Source organism: Tetrapisispora phaffii, chromosome 1 (genome assembly GCF_000236905.1).
Source record: "Tetrapisispora phaffii CBS 4417 chromosome 1, complete genome".
In the NCBI taxonomy this organism is placed as follows: Eukaryota; Fungi; Ascomycota; class Saccharomycetes; order Saccharomycetales; family Saccharomycetaceae; genus Tetrapisispora; species Tetrapisispora phaffii.
This window is the reverse complement of record NC_016520.1, coordinates 349,857-365,948: the sequence shown is the minus strand read 5'-3', so window position 1 is coordinate 365,948 and position 16,092 is coordinate 349,857. Positions and strand designations below refer to the sequence as shown.

Below are 16,092 nucleotides of genomic sequence, written 5' to 3'. Positions count from 1 at the left end.
TACTCAGTTCTATAATTTAGTTACCATATATGCATTTATATTATAGAAAAATTAATTTATGATGAACTAACATTCAATTAAAAATACCATTTATTTTTTGTTTCATTCTAATTCATTTTCTATTTTAAAATATATGAAATATCATTACACCATTACAAATTTTATATAACAAATTATAGCGAATATCAGTTTATGAGCGGTACCTTTCACAAAATTCAGTGTGAAACTTCCTCCATAAATCGATCCAACTATCACCAGGGACTAAGAAAGTTGTTCTCAAATGATAAGTGTTTGGTTTTTGACCGAAACCCGAGCCAGGAACTGTACAAATACCAGTATGTTCTAGTAATTCTTTGCAATACAAAGTATCAGCTTCTGTATGAAGTTTTTGAGCTATATCAATGAATTTTTGCGGGAAGATGAATTTGGGAAAAAGATACATAGCACCTTGTGGTCGTAAACATTCGACACCTTCCAATGATATAAAAAGTTGATGCAATTTTTGTGATCTAGAAATCAAATCATTTTTAATATTATTTCTTTCTAACTGATCCATTTCATAAGACTCATCGCCTGGTCTTGGAGGGGACACAACCATATCGATTAGTGCCTGTCCTGTTACTACAGAACAAATGGATATTGACATTAATTTTACTACTTCCAATCTAACATCATCAGTTAATCCAATTAATTCCATATATCCACCTCTTTGGCCACATTCACCAATTAAACCTTTAGAAGTTGAATGTAGTGATGCTAGTTGGACAGTTTCATAGAATCCCAGGTATTTTCTTTGTAGTTTCCGTAGTACTTTCTTAACAGAATGAAATTCGTTTCCAGAAAATACATTTTCCTGATAAACCTCATCTGCGATTATAAGCAAGCCATATTTAGCTGAAATTCTTATAATATTTGCAATATCCTTTTCAGTCAAAATTGAACCAGTTGGATTACCTGGATTAATTATCACAATAGTAGTAGGTTTGATCCCTGATTTTATCGATTCCTGTATTGTATTTTCCATCTCAACGGTATTCACAGACCAATTGTCCTCTTCGTTTAAGTAGTATGATATAGCAGTTGCACCAACTAATGTTATAGTTGCAGTATATAACGGATATTGAGGAATTGGTATTAAAACACCAGTTGTTGGACCATTGCAAAACATCGGTAAGATAAATGAAACAGCAGATGATGCACCAGTTGTAAGAAAAATATCCTCTGGATAAGCTACCTCACCGCTATCTCTTTTAGTAATATAATCCGCGACGGTTTGTTGGATTCCAGGTACACCTTGTGATAAAGAATATGCACCTACAGATCCTCCAATTTCCCCCAGTAATTTTCTAGCTCTGCGTACTACATCTTTTTGATAAACTCGTAATTCAATCAGAGTTTGTAGTTTGGATTCATCTTCTAGAATATCAGGATATTGAAGTATTGATAATACTTTTCTGATAAAACTCAAGGGTTTTTGTCCCAGTTGTTGAGGGTTGCCTATATTAGCATTTATTATCTTATTAAATGGTAAAGATTTTGGATCTTTTTCTAATTGTAACTTTAGCTCTTCTGCTCTTGCTGGTATAGGCCCTCTGACGGCATATTGGGTCTTTATTATCTTTGAATTTAAATCTTTTAATGTCACCTTAGCGACAGGTGTAAAATCTGTAAAATGTTCACTCTCCATTGCATAAATTTACGAAGACAGTATGTCTTTTGTCGTTTGATAAATCAGCTATAGTGTTATTTATTTTAGCAGACTCAACAATTTTATTATGAATTAAAGGTGTCTTATATATGTATATATTTGCACATCCCTTAGTAACCTTAAATCACTGAATTAAATTACTCCACAAATGTTGAATTAGTTTGTAAAATTTCTATATTCCAGTTTACGGTGCCAATGGTTATCAATCACCGGTTATTAAGTATATATAAAGAATCGAAAATCAAAATGGTCATTGACTTCATCTCTCCAAAAATGTTAATAACTTTTACTTCATGAATTATTTAAATTTGCTCATTGTTAAAGATTATGTATTTGTGATGGACATAGCAAAAAAAATCAAAGCTTTTAAAGTAAGGGTTAGAGGTTAAAAGTATCAAAATCAATTAGTCAATTTGAAATAACTGAAAAGCTTAACGTTGCTAATTTGATATTATGAGAAATATATACAGTAGAAAGAAGTGAAATAGTATTAAAAGTTAATAAACTATTACTAGTGACAATACACCTCAATTGTTTTAATGTGATGATGGTAGGGGACGTTATAATTAAGTTGCGAATACCTGTTTTTTTTTCTTCATATTGGAAGAGAATATTAGTAATTTTATTACGTTGGTTAATTGTTATTAAGCATATATTACTGGTAGAAGTATATTCTCCTTTAGATCGTTGATTTTGATCATCATAATATAACATGTCGAATGAGAATGATCCTAGCACAAAAGATTTATATGCAATTTTAGAGGTAGATGAAACTATTACTCAAGATGAATTGAAAAAACAATACAGGAAACTGGCTTTGAAATATCATCCTGATAAAGTTCAAACTACTGATGGAGATGAAGATGATGTAAAATTAGAATATGAGTTGAAGTTTAAAGAGATCATATCTGCATATGAGATTCTAAGTGATGAAGAGAAAAGAAAACAATATGACTTACAAAAGAACTTTAGAGATGCCAATCAAGGTTCAGATTATGGAGATGGGATAAACACCGCCTTTGGCAATCAAACGTCAAAAGATATTTCTATTCCTTTAAAGGTAACAATAAAGGATTTGTATAACGGTAAGATTATTCGATATGATATAAAAAGAAATGTCATCTGTGAGAAATGTGTTGGTTTGGGCTGGAGATCTAGGAAGAATGGTAAGCAATACGTACCACCATTAACGGAGTGTAAAACATGCGATGGTGCCGGTTATAAGCAGGTTAGGCAACAGATTGCACCAGGATTTTTCACAAAACAAAATTTGGTTTGTAAGAACTGTGACGGTAAAGGTAGATATTATAAAAAACCTGCTTCCAGTAAGAATTTTTGTCTGAAGTGTAATGGCAAAGGTATTATAGAAATATCTGAGAGTATTACTGTCAATATACCTAGAGGATCATCTGATAAAGACACAATTATTATTGATAATAAAGCGGATCAAGAATTGGGTAAATTCAAAACAGGAGATTTAATCTTTGTTTTAGAGGAAATTGATGATGAACAAACTGCATTGAAGAGATATGGGGATAAAGATTTAATAACAGAATTGACTATATCATTAGCTGATGCCATAACAGGATTTAAAGAAAAACCTATTGTGAAAACATTAGATGGCAGGCTTCTGAGGTTATCGATTCCTGTTGGTAAAGTAATTAGATTTGGAGATATTTTAAAAGTAGAAGGGGAAGGTTGGCCATTAAATAAAAATGCCACACGTAGTGGTGACTTGTACATAAAATTTAATATCGAATTTCCTGCAGATAATTGGAACTCTGAAATGAATGATATAATAAAGATAAGAAATTTACTACCTGCTATCAGTGATGCAAAGGCTGATATTTTAGGTGACATGCCAAAGGATGATATATTCAATATTACTATGAATAGTGAAGATATCTCAAACTATGATTTTGTCAAGGATCTTCCCGACATTATAGATACATCACATAATAATGGTGCTGAATATGGACACAATGGAGACAGCGCAAATTTCACAGAGATGCCGGAATGTTCCCAACAGTAAGAATAATACATGTCTGGTCTATGAACAACTGTATATTTATGCATTTATAAAACAAACATAAACATATTTTATAAAGGGTTTGAATTTAAATTAGTCCATAAATTGATGTAAATATTATATAAGGTGTTAACTTTTATATATCTAATAAATTTTCAAGTTCATTTGCATCCAGACCATCGTTATACGATGGCTGTATTTCGAAATCAATGAATGTTTCATTGTCGTTTGTCTGTCTCGAGCCTCTCCCATCTTGAATATTACTAATATTTAATAGATTGTTATCATCATCATCATCGGAGCTCCCCACGTTTTCTAATTCGAGGAGCCCAGAATTATTATTATTATTATGATCTGCTAATAAACTATCATTAACATTTAAATTAGAATATGGTGACTTAAATGTGTTTAGTTTTTTGATGTCTTCGTTATTAAACGGTATATAACCTTCTGGACTATATGAAAGGTCTGGGTATGCAGCTGATTTCGTTTCTATTTCCGGTATAATTTCTGCTTCTATTTTAGTTTTATGATTCATTGACTGACTAATAAGTTTCTGCAAACCATTACCTTTTCCAAACAACCCTATCTCCTCTTCTTCACTATCAGAATAACTATTTTTTTTAGCATTCTTCAATTGGTTTAGTAATGGTTCCTTTTTCGATTGTAGTGCATTCTTTAAATTCAAAGTTATTATATTGTCGTCGTCGTCGTCGTCGTCGTCGTCATTCTCATTTCCATTGTCAGGAATATCCTTCAAGATTAAACTTTTAACAGGGTTCAAAGTTTTGTTTGTATTATTACCGTTATTATTTACACCTAGTATGCTGCCATACTTTCTTAATTTATTACTAGTTTGATTATTATTGAGAAGAGAGAGTTGTTTATTTAGGACCAATTTATTATTCTGCAGTATGAAACTATTTGATCTACGGCTATTATTATTATCTTTTGAAGCCAAAGGTAACCTATTTAGTTTTATGTTATTATTATTATTTTCTTTCGATTGTTGTGCGTCCTTAAACACAGCAGTGCTCAATGTCTTTGAATGAGTTCGCTTCAATAATTTATCCATTGGTGTCTGCGGAACAGTCCTATTCGAAATAGCATCCTTCACAAATAGCGGATCATTGTTCTTATAAGCTATATCATTTTCCTTATCAGAATTAACATTGAGGGTGTCTCTATTTGGCATTGTGCTTTGTTGCAGCTGTAAAATGAGTCAAAAAGAAAATGAACCTTACGCTAACTTCGCTTGCTCTATTTTGTAAGTTGTTAGAGTATATTCTCAATGGAAGAACTTTTCACAGTTAAATATAAATGAAGTTGATAATTCAATTATCCTGATCTGTGTCTTGCATTTCCTCTTTTAATTTACTTTTACATCTATATTGTTGTTATTGTTGTTTTTGTGGATTTTAAAAAATTTATTAAAGACGTGTAATTACCCGCACGATCCATGTGGATTATATTGGTGAATGGTAAAATGTTAACAACTGAAACATATTTTAGGATACAACTACAAAGATATAGATATAATCAACCTTTCAAGTATATTCTGTTAATGGATTAAGTAATTTGAGCAAAGTGTTTGCCGTGCATTTGAGGAAATACCTGTGGAACAGAGAAGTGCAATAGCACAATAATAGAAAACGTACCTGGACCAGTCACCATATATGTCATTTTTAACTAGAAGTTTCAATCAACTGATGACCGGCAGGGTCATCCCGAATAATACGCTAGTTGATAGCATTAAAAACAGCATACTTGGCGGAAATGCAATTGGGAGTAGAACTGGACTTGCTTCTATTCTTGGATTGAACCTAGACCTAGGATTACAAAGAAGATGGAAATCGAGAGGTAACACATATCAACCAAGTACTTTAAAGAGGAAGAGAAGAATAGGCTTCTTAGCCAGAGCCAGAAGTAAACAAGGAAATAAGATATTAGAGAGAAGAAAAGCTAAAGGTAGATGGTACCTAACGCATTAGAGGTCTGTCTTCCAAACATGTATCTCAACGTCTCCCGCCATCGCCAGATATAAATATAAAAGTAAATAAAGACATAGATATATCTATATGTATATATTAACTCATGTACATACCAAATATATATACATACATATATGTATATGTAAGACATACCTATAGCCTTGGTAGTAACAAGATATTGGGTTGTAACAGCATGATATATCTAGTTGGCACCAGTGAGGCAGCCTGTGACTAACTAGGTTGACTGGTTGCTCACGTGCAATTGTTTTACAAAGTGTCACACCGGTTATCTCACTTTCTTATTCACTGTGGTGCTCAAAATTAAAGCTCTTACAAGTTGGATATAAACAGAGTTTCAGGTGTGTATGGCTACGATGGAGGAGGTGGATATATTGATTGTGGCATGTGTGAGTTGCTTAATAACGTAAAGGAACGGCAACTGCAACTGCAATTTTACCTTGAAATAGTCACCATGATTATGTTGTATGCTCTGATGCAAGAGTGGCTGTCACACACTTTCCAAAGTATTGATACAAAAAATGTGGTTTAATTATGAGGACGTGATATATTTAACTGTGGTTGTGGTTGCACTTGTTGTAATTTAGTCTCTTAAGAAATGTTTTTGCCAATGTGTCTGTCTTTTTTTTCTGTTGTATATAAGAACAGCATATATTGCCATGGAGGTCCCTTGTTTATATTATATGGTTTGTATAAGTAAATATATGTGTATTAGATATACAAATATATACATAATACACTAAATTTAAGATGACCGCAAGTATCAACGGTAGTATTGATTTAGAACGTTTTGAACTGGAATATGATCATGGTAAGAGAGGGGACGACACTCATGATAGAGTTGAAGCCAGAGATTTGTACTCAAAGGTTGATATTGAAGAGGTTACATTCCAATGCGATAATTATTCCGGCAGACTAGATGTCAATTCTTCTTTATCAATTCCAATGTATAATGAGAAACCTGTCACAATCAAGGACTTCTATTACGAAAAAATAAATGATTACTTTTCCATTGGTGAAATTGTTCAATATTTAACGTCGTTGTTTCCATTGCTTAAATGGCTACCACATTATAATTTGGATTGGTTAATTCAAGATTTGATTGCAGGAATCACTGTTGGTTGTGTCCTAGTGCCACAATCAATGTCATATGCACAGATCGCCACTTTAGCCCCCCAATACGGACTATATTCTTCATTCATCGGTGCGTTTATATACTCTTTCTTTGCCACTTCTAAGGATGTTTGTATCGGCCCAGTAGCAGTCATGTCATTACAGACAGCAAAAGTCATTGAACGTGTCACTTCAGGATTGACTGCAGATGAACAAACTATCTACACAGCTCCGATTATAGCCACTGCATTGGCATTATTGTGTGGTATTATTTCGACAGGAATTGGGTTTCTTAGATTGGGTTTCTTGATAGAATTTATTTCTTTAAATGCTGTCGCAGGTTTTATGACAGGATCAGCCTTCAATATTATATGCGGTCAGGTACCGGCTTTAATGGGTTATAATAAAAAGGTCAATACAAGAGCAAGTACTTATGAAGTCGTTATTAATACTTTAAAACATCTACCTGATACGAAATTGGATGCTGTGTTTGGATTAATCCCGCTTTCCATTTTGTATTTGTGTAAATGGTTCTTTTCATCATTAGGTCCACAATATTTGAATAAATTATCAAATAGAAGAAATTTAACAGAAAGACAAAGAAAAATCATAAAATATTTGGGTAACTATTTTTTTTATTCAAATGCTATGAGAAACGGTGTCGTAATAATTGTGTTTACTGCTATTTCGTGGGCAATCACTAGAGGTAAATCAAGCACAAGTGTGCCTATATCGATTTTAGGTACTGTTCCAAAAGGTTTAAAAGAAGTTGCTGTCTTTAAAGTTCCTGGTGGATTATTTGAAAAATTGGCGCCAGATTTGCCTTCATCAATTATTATTTTACTTTTAGAACACATTGCAATTTCAAAATCTTTTGGAAGAGTAAACGATTATAAAATTGTTCCAGATCAAGAATTAATTGCTATCGGCGTCACAAATTTAATCGGTACTTTTTTCATGGCATATCCAGCGACGGGCTCCTTCTCAAGGTCAGCATTGAAAGCTAAATGTGATGTAAAGACACCTTTATCAGGATTGTTCTCAGGAGCTTGTGTTTTGCTTGCATTATATTGTCTTACGGGTGCATTTTATTATATTCCGAAGGCTACATTATCTGCGGTTATCATACATGCGGTTTCAGATTTGTTGGCATCATATAAAACAACTCTTAACTTTTATAAAATGAACCCACTAGACTTTGTTTGTTTTATTACCACAGTTTTTATTACAGTATTTTCTTCAATTGAATACGGCATTTACTTTGCTATCTGTTTTTCCTGTGCACAATTAATATTTAAAAATATGTTCCCAGTTGGCTCATTTTTAGGCTACATTAAAATAGCAGAAGTCTTAAACCCAACATTATCAACCAATGATTATACTATTTTATTAGATGATTCCTCATCAGTTCTTGGTGAAGAGAACACCAAAGATGATTCAGTTAAAAACAGGTTGGACCAGAATGAGAATCCGAAATCTTCAGAAAAAGAATATTCTGAATTCAAGTCTTATGAAATGAGTAGCAACTCCAAAACCACAAACTTAAGTTATTATGTTAGATGGGTTCCAATGAAAAATGACTACCACAGAGAAGTCAATCCCTTAATTAAAATAACTCCACCTCCACCAGGTATAATAGTTTACAGATTTGGCGATAGTTTTACATATTTAAATTGTTCCAGACATTATGATATAATATATGATGAAGTTAAAAAAAACACAAGAAAAGGTATCTCTAATGTTTATAAAAGGAAGCAAGATAGACCTTGGAATGATGTAGGTGAATGGGAATGCCCAAAAAGTCTGAAGAATCTTTTTAATAAATTTAAAAAAAAGACTGATATTGGAGGAGATGAAGATAAGGATGGAAACGAAGCCATTGAAAGTAATAGCAAAGCGAATAATACTGATAACAAACCAGAATTGAAAATAATTTGTTTTGACTTTTCTCAAGTTGTTCAAACTGATGCCACCGCAATTCAAAGTTTAAACGATTTAAGGAAAGCAGTAAATAGATATAGTAATAAACAAATTGAATATCATTTCTCAGGTATTATATCTGCTTGGGTAAAGAAAAGTTTAATCGAAATGGGGTTCGGAACCGTAAATGATAATTACAGTGACAAGTCCATAATTATAGGACATCAAAGTTACCACGTTTCTAAAATTAATAACCAAGAAGATGGTTTAGAAAACCAAATAAATGAAAAATATCTACAACCGGATGGATCTTATATATACCATATACAAACAGTGACAGGTACCAATTATCCGTTTTTCCATATTGATATCCCAGATTTTTCCAATTGGGAACTTTAGTAACTAAAAAATATAAAAACAAGAGTGTTTTATCTACTATCATTATAATCATATATTCCTTTATATTCAATGCAATCAAATATCCAGCTATTTCAATGGTTACATAAAATTAATAAAATTTAATAACATTCATCACAATGTTCATTACTTCTTCCGTCGTTATTCTGCAAGATATGTTATCTCTCTATACATTTACATGAATAAAAAAATGTCTCTTGAACTGTCCATCCACCGAGGCAACAAGAAACTTCTTATTATCGTTATATCCTTTCTAAAAAAAACATAATAATCTGAACTTCATTCTAAAAGTTGATATGTAGACAAGCACATCTGTGCTGCCATTAATTTTCCTTAAACAGTAATAAAAGCTTTGTCTCTTATATGCATAACTATTTTCTTTATGCAACTTCTGTATATGTGGTATTTAATGGTGCGGTGACTGATAATGGCGTTAAATTTGGTTAAAAATGAATATTATTGTTATCAAATTTAAAGGTAATTAAAAGAAATAAATAATAACTGTTGAATAAAGTTTAAATTAGATAAGATAGACAATTCTTTTTTATTAAAGGGAATCTACTATTGGAATTCAAGTATTGGGTAATTGGGTACCCAGTTTTATTATAAAAAGTCTGTTCAATATTCAAATTTAAGAGATTATCTATGAATCTCATCTTTTGAAGAACATTTCAACATAATTTTAGTAACTTGAGTAGTTTTGTGTTTAATTTTTATTGGTTGAACTAAAAAACATAAATTGGTTAAGATAGCGGGTCTAAGTCACATATATTAAAACAAAATGGTAGAAAATGATGTAATTTCTAATATCGGTGATGATTCACTGAGTCATGTACCGCCAAGGGTACAGGAGGATAAATCACCTTTATTACATGCCATAAGAGGTGAGCTATTGCAAGATAGCAGCTTTTCGTTGCCAGGTTTCGTAGCTGCCGAGATTGAAGAAAGAGAGGAACTATATAGAGAGGCATCTATTGCTTCAAACCAACATCATGACTATGGTAGTGTAGCGAATTCTATCATTTTAGATAATGATAAAAACAACTTGTCACCGACAAGATTAAGACTTGCGATGTCTTCTATGTATTTGGGAATATTTTTATCAGCTTTGGACAATACAATTGTGTCAACTTTATTGGCTCGAATCGGTTCAGAATTCAATGAATTGCCTAGAATTTCGTGGATTGCAACCGCTTACCTTTTATCTAGTGCCACTTTTCAACCTTTATATGGCAAGATTTCTGATATCTTTGGAAGAAAAATAGTTTTAACATTCTGTAATGTTAACTTCTTTATTGGATGCCTGATATGTGGTACTGCAAAATCATTTTGGGTTTTAGTCATTGGTAGATTTATATCTGGAGTTGGTGGAGGTGGTATCACATCAATGAGCACAATTACAGTTAGCGATATCATTCCATTGAGAAATAGAGCATTATACCAAGGTGTTTGTAATTTTTACTATGGGTTAGGCATTGCACTAGGTGGTATCATTGGAGGTTGGTTTACTGAAAAGTTAGGCAGTTGGAGAGGGGCATTTTTATTTCAGGTTCCATTATCAGTTATAAGCACAGTAACGGTTATGGTATGGCTACAGTTGCCTAAAGATAGTAAAAGCTATGGTTTAGAAATAACAATGAGTAATAATTCAAGCAATAATGGCACTGAAAGCATCATAATGAAGAAACTTAAAACTATTGATTGGTATGGTGCAATGTCGCTGGTAATTTTCCTGCTTTCTTTTATGATACTAAGTTCGGCTGGAGGGTCAGATATTTCTGTCAAGTCGAATACATTCTTATATTTGACCCTTATTTCGGTTACGTCATTTATTAGTTTTATCTACATTGAATTAAAGTTTGCTAAGGATCCAATATTGCCATTGGTATTTTTAAAAGATAGAAGTGTTTTAGGATCTAGCTTAAGTAACTGGTTTACAATGATGTTATTAATGACCATCAGTTACTATCTTCCAATTTATTTCACAAGTGTTATGGGTATTGGCGCATATGACGTTGGTAAAAGAACGTTACCAAATTTTTTCAGTGTTGCATTTGGTTCCTTAGGGGCAGGTTATTACATGAAGAAGACTGGTAAATATTATTGGTTTGTAACATTCTTCTGTTTGGTTGTAGTCATTGGTTGCTTACAAATATACTTAATTAACGACGGAATATCTGTTTGGAGACAGTATTTACTAAGTTTTGTACCTGGTCTTGGTGCCGCAGTTTTAATTACAATTGCATTATTGTCTATGATAGTTGCAGTTCCTCATGAATATCAAGCAGTCACTACATCAATTTCGTATGCCTTCAGATCAACCGGATGTACATTAGGTGTATCCATTGGTGCGGCTTTATTTCGAGATTCGTTAAATAAATATTTGAGAGCAAAGATATTGGAATTAGGCTCACAGAATGGAAATTACAGCGAAAAAGAATTATTACAAATAATAGACCATGCATCCAAATCAATAGATTGGGTACATAATGAAGCTCCGCGTTTTTTCAAAAGGACAATATTAGAATGTTATCATTATGCATGTAAAAAGGTTTTCTTATTTTGTTTAATCTGTAGCGTATTAGCATTACTGTCAATTAGTATGATTAAAGAACATAAATTACATTCATCATTGGATAGAAAAGAGGACGATACACCAGGAAGCGAAGAAATACAAGACAGCATGAACTAGATACAAAACATACCAATATATTAGGCTATGAATTATACATCCCCATTCACATACACGCACGCACGCACAACACATGTGATAATGTTACATTACCAAAAATCCTTTCGCATACATATCTTGTATGACAATTTAAGATCAAGCCATTATTAGTATTGAATTACTATTGTTGGCGTTATAACAAACTATTTTATATATGTACATACAATTGCTTATGGAAATATATATATTCAGAATATTAGCATACTCATTATCAACGACATATCCAAACCTCTAGAAGGCATTACGCGCAACCAAAAACTCTTGCAAAGCTTGTAGCACGGTAACTTCCACAGTATTGCTTCACGCAGAAAATTCGAACAAATAGGAAAAATTAATAAATGTGTCAAAAGAGACAATGCAGTCTTATTTCGTCCGTGCGCAGGTTTGCCAACGCAAATAGACTTGCTAAGTCCCCTTAACTCCGTTTTTGTGTCTGTTTGTTATCTTTTCTGTTCTTTGTTGTTGTGGGGGCAGACACGTCCGCGTGCCCCCTCTCATCCTCCCCTCAGATCAGTTATCTACGTGCATTTTGTGTGTTTGTGAACTACCAAGAATGAAACTGAGAACTGGAAAGTGCCATTGCATCCGTGATCAATTGATAAGACAAGAGTTAGCAGAACCCTCGCTCACACGCTTGAGGTTCTTATTTCGGCCGTAGAAAAGCTGCAGGGGCGCATGATTTAATACGTGTACGAAATCGGCGTGGAAGATACAAATATCCTTTTTCAATCATTATCTTCTAATTTTATCTGAGATTGGATCGGGGGAGAGGAATTGCAATATATATTTAATTTAGTGTTGCCTGCCACTAGTATTATTATGTTTCCGTATGTCCTCGCTTAAAAAGTACCGTACATATTCGAATTAATAATGTGTGTTGTTTGTTGTTTTTTTTAACTATTATGCAGAATTCATCTTGAGATAATTTTATATCAACTAGGTAATTTACATCTGGAAATATCCCTTTTCAAGTTATTCCCATCATGGTCTATTTCTTATATTAATAAAATGAACTGCTAGCTCTGCGAGTAATATTTAATTTAATCATTTAACTGTAGTTTAAATAAGAAATGCTCGCATAAAATACAACTTTGATGATACTAACAAGTTTTATTTTCCTTCTTTTTGCCATCTAATCAATGATGACAACAATTTTATTAAGTAAAATTGATTGATTTTGATTGTATTGTTCGCTTAAAACTAATTGGTAGCTCAGAAGTACTTACACTATTATTTAAGTGACGGGTATCCATTTATCTTAATTGCGCAGCTCTGCTTACATTATAGTATTACTGGTAATAACAATTGATGGCATGCATGGTAATCACAAAAATATTTAATATATAAATGAAGTCAAACTGTTTAATATATATTATTACAAAAGCCCTCTTCAATTAAATATTTACTTTCGATTATTCTTTTTTTAAACACAAATTATCTTTTTATAATATCGTTGTTTAGTTTTTATTTAGTTGATAGTTTATTAAGTATAAAGAAACAAACTGCATACATAATCATATATTCTTTAGCACACTTTAAAAAAAATGTTTTCCAAAATCATATCACAATCTACTGCTAGAATTGCAAACAGACAAATTATCAGACATTCATCAAATGCTGCAAAAACCCCTGGTAGTTCTCACCTAGGTGAATCATGGATCCTTACAGAAGCTAAAAGGGTAGGTCCAAATTTACTTTTCTGGGGTTCCGCTATGACCACAGTTCTTCTATGGCCATCTTTTATTAAATACTTCAAAGACCCTAACTACAAGGAGAGATATTGATTATAATTCCAATTATTCCAAATATAAATAAACGAAAAAGTAAAATAAGTTCATTTTTTATACAATCCGTGATGATGATGTGTAATAATGATGCTTTTAATAAAACAACAACTTAGGTACTTTTTATATTTTTAAACAGCTACATTTTCTAAACTAATTTAATATTCACTTTAATAAATATATATGATATTCTTCTTGAATTTTTAATCGTATTACTTATTTAAACTATATGATTTATGATGAATTTGGACGAGCTTTTGGACCCCAATTCTTTGTTGGATTTTCTTGATATCTCACAATCTTCAATTTTCTTAATTTCTCAATTTTACCACTTTGTTCATTTGGCTCGAAGTTCAACTTTTCATTAATAGTGTCTTGCTCTTCCTTTGATATCCATTTATCAATATTATTTAAAATTCTATAACCTACAGTATTATGATTCATTGCATCGACATCTCTATTTTTTCTCTCCTCATCACTTTCTTTCATAACATACCATATAGCTTCCCATGGAGCATCACTCTTTAATGATGAAGGCTGTGCATGTGTTAATGAACAATTATAGCCTAATGAACCTAAACCGGCCACAATTCTCTTTAACGGTGGAACTTGTAATTTTAATATTGATGAAAGATTGTTTGGACTGAAATAAAACGGCGAATTTTTAAGCTCATTTTTGGCTAAAGTAACCATACCTTCTATTCTTTTACGCGTTCCGTATGTATCATCAGTGTGGTCCTCTTCATTAATCCGAAGTATTTCATTAATAAAGTTTTCATCATGCAATGGGCCAGCATACATTGGGCCAGCTATGTGATAAGTACCGCCACAGAATTTGCACTTAGAATCAACAGGTGGACCTTTAGCAACTAAGTATTTCTTGAATACTTTTTCTTTCTTCGTTGTACGCTCTTCAACACGTCCTAAGCTTTGATTATGGTAAGAACCACACTGAGTACAGTGGTATGTGATCATGGTATTGGACATCAAGTTTTTAACATTAATAGGACTTGTCTTAACTTTAACAAAAACACGAACATAAAAATCGATGCTTAGCGAAAGTACTGGAGTGATAGTCTTCTTATATTTTGCAGCAGATTGACTTAACAGATTTAAAACTAACCTTAGCGCACTTTCATGGGTAGCTTCGTGAGAAACCATATTAACACCACCGTACAATGCAAAACATTTTTCTGGGTATCCATTTCCCGCTAATACTGATAAATCCGTACAAGTAACTAGCATTAAACCATCTTCTTCGATAGAATGTAATGCAGCATCCACAAATGGTGTTGCTGTTCCATATGGATCCAGATCAATGACGTGATATTTTGTATTGGAGGCCATGTTTCTGTACATCAGAATATTAGCATCATCGATATTAGGTTTAACAATAGCTTCAACTTTATTATATTCTACGTTTCTCTTGATTGAATCAACTGCGGCAGGTAGTAAATCATTAGCAATAATTTCTTTTACGTTTGGAATTTCATGTGCATATCTGATCGCACGTAAACCAGTAGCAGATAAAGCTTCTAGTATTTTAATATAAGGGATGGTTTCCTTTTTGTTTTCCCTCTTGATTTCATCTTTAACATCTCCTCTTGAGCCATCCTCTAATTTTCTTGATTTAGCAGTGATTTCTTCATTTGCAACAGGTTCATCATTTTCTTTTTCAGTGTTTTGATTTTTAACTCTTTTATTGTTGATGTTAATGCTTGGAGGTAATTTTGAACCGTACAAGTTATCCCAAGCTTTGATACAAGTTACACTCAGATCTCTATTGAATTGTTGGATTGGGTTATAAAAGACTGTTTCCGTTTTTGGAAACAAGATATTAGCCTTACCTTCTGTGATGACATTGTAGTCTTCTGGATTAATTGAACTCATATTTGATGGATTCTTAGGTATATGACAAAAATATTTCCTTCCACTTTTTTCAATAGTCAATAAATTCGATACACAAATCGATTGGCTACCAAGTAAACCTTTAAATTTCCAATTAAATAAAATAATTTTGAAAAATTCAATTGAGTTTGCAACGTCAAACAGTAAGTCAAGCGTTAAATAAATATATTTGACTCTAGGACGTTACAATCGAATCATAGCTCCAAACAGACTCTATACCGCTATATGAGATCAAATATATCAATCAAACATATCCGTCAATTGGTGAAGGGCCTTGGCAACTTAAAAATCTATAGATAGGGATGAGCATCAAAAAATTTTTCAGTCACTTGAAACTTTGCGATGAGCAACATACCGGGTAAGATAACTATTAAGTACAGGAAGAATATCAACATATTTGCAGCGAATCTCTATTGGTACATAGATTGATTAAAATAAGAGAGCGTATTAGCAATCTTAAATTATAAATATCT

General features: G+C 32.4%; 8 protein-coding genes across 8 annotated transcripts; 5 read left to right on the top strand and 3 right to left on the bottom strand.

Moving 5' to 3' along the window:
* Positions 1 to 190: 190 nt before the first annotated feature.
* On the bottom strand, positions 191 to 1,687 carry TPHA0A01800 (uncharacterized protein; the record flags this gene model as incomplete). Its single annotated transcript, XM_003683649.1, has 1 exon — positions 191 to 1,687. One exon carries the CDS (start codon positions 1,685 to 1,687, stop codon positions 191 to 193), a length of 1,497 nt encoding a protein of 498 aa, XP_003683697.1.
* Positions 1,688 to 2,420: 733 nt separating this feature from the next.
* Positions 2,421 to 3,740, top strand: XDJ1 (Xdj1p; the record flags this gene model as incomplete). The annotated part of the gene is made up of 1 exon (XM_003683648.1): positions 2,421 to 3,740. One exon carries the CDS (start codon positions 2,421 to 2,423, stop codon positions 3,738 to 3,740), a length of 1,320 nt encoding a protein of 439 aa, XP_003683696.1.
* A 133-nt stretch (positions 3,741 to 3,873) lies between these two features.
* PDS1 (securin) lies at positions 3,874 to 4,932 on the bottom strand (the record flags this gene model as incomplete). The annotated part of the gene is made up of 1 exon (XM_003683647.1): positions 3,874 to 4,932. The coding sequence occupies one exon, from the start codon at positions 4,930 to 4,932 to the stop codon at positions 3,874 to 3,876; it is 1,059 nt and encodes a 352-aa protein (XP_003683695.1).
* A 481-nt stretch (positions 4,933 to 5,413) lies between these two features.
* MRX14 (mitochondrial 54S ribosomal protein bL34m) lies at positions 5,414 to 5,728 on the top strand (the record flags this gene model as incomplete). Its single annotated transcript, XM_003683646.1, has 1 exon — positions 5,414 to 5,728. The coding sequence occupies one exon, from the start codon at positions 5,414 to 5,416 to the stop codon at positions 5,726 to 5,728; it is 315 nt and encodes a 104-aa protein (XP_003683694.1).
* Positions 5,729 to 6,496: 768 nt separating this feature from the next.
* On the top strand, positions 6,497 to 9,178 carry TPHA0A01760 (SLC26/SulP family anion transporter; the record flags this gene model as incomplete). Its single annotated transcript, XM_003683645.1, has 1 exon — positions 6,497 to 9,178. One exon carries the CDS (start codon positions 6,497 to 6,499, stop codon positions 9,176 to 9,178), a length of 2,682 nt encoding a protein of 893 aa, XP_003683693.1.
* Positions 9,179 to 9,977: 799 nt separating this feature from the next.
* VBA4 (Vba4p) lies at positions 9,978 to 11,888 on the top strand (the record flags this gene model as incomplete). Its single annotated transcript, XM_003683644.1, has 1 exon — positions 9,978 to 11,888. One exon carries the CDS (start codon positions 9,978 to 9,980, stop codon positions 11,886 to 11,888), a length of 1,911 nt encoding a protein of 636 aa, XP_003683692.1.
* Positions 11,889 to 13,471: 1,583 nt separating this feature from the next.
* Positions 13,472 to 13,711, top strand: COX26 (Cox26p; the record flags this gene model as incomplete). Its single annotated transcript, XM_003683643.1, has 1 exon — positions 13,472 to 13,711. One exon carries the CDS (start codon positions 13,472 to 13,474, stop codon positions 13,709 to 13,711), a length of 240 nt encoding a protein of 79 aa, XP_003683691.1.
* A 234-nt stretch (positions 13,712 to 13,945) lies between these two features.
* TRM1 (tRNA (guanine26-N2)-dimethyltransferase) lies at positions 13,946 to 15,601 on the bottom strand (the record flags this gene model as incomplete). The annotated part of the gene is made up of 1 exon (XM_003683642.1): positions 13,946 to 15,601. The coding sequence occupies one exon, from the start codon at positions 15,599 to 15,601 to the stop codon at positions 13,946 to 13,948; it is 1,656 nt and encodes a 551-aa protein (XP_003683690.1).
* Between the last annotated feature and the right edge of the window lie 491 nt (positions 15,602 to 16,092).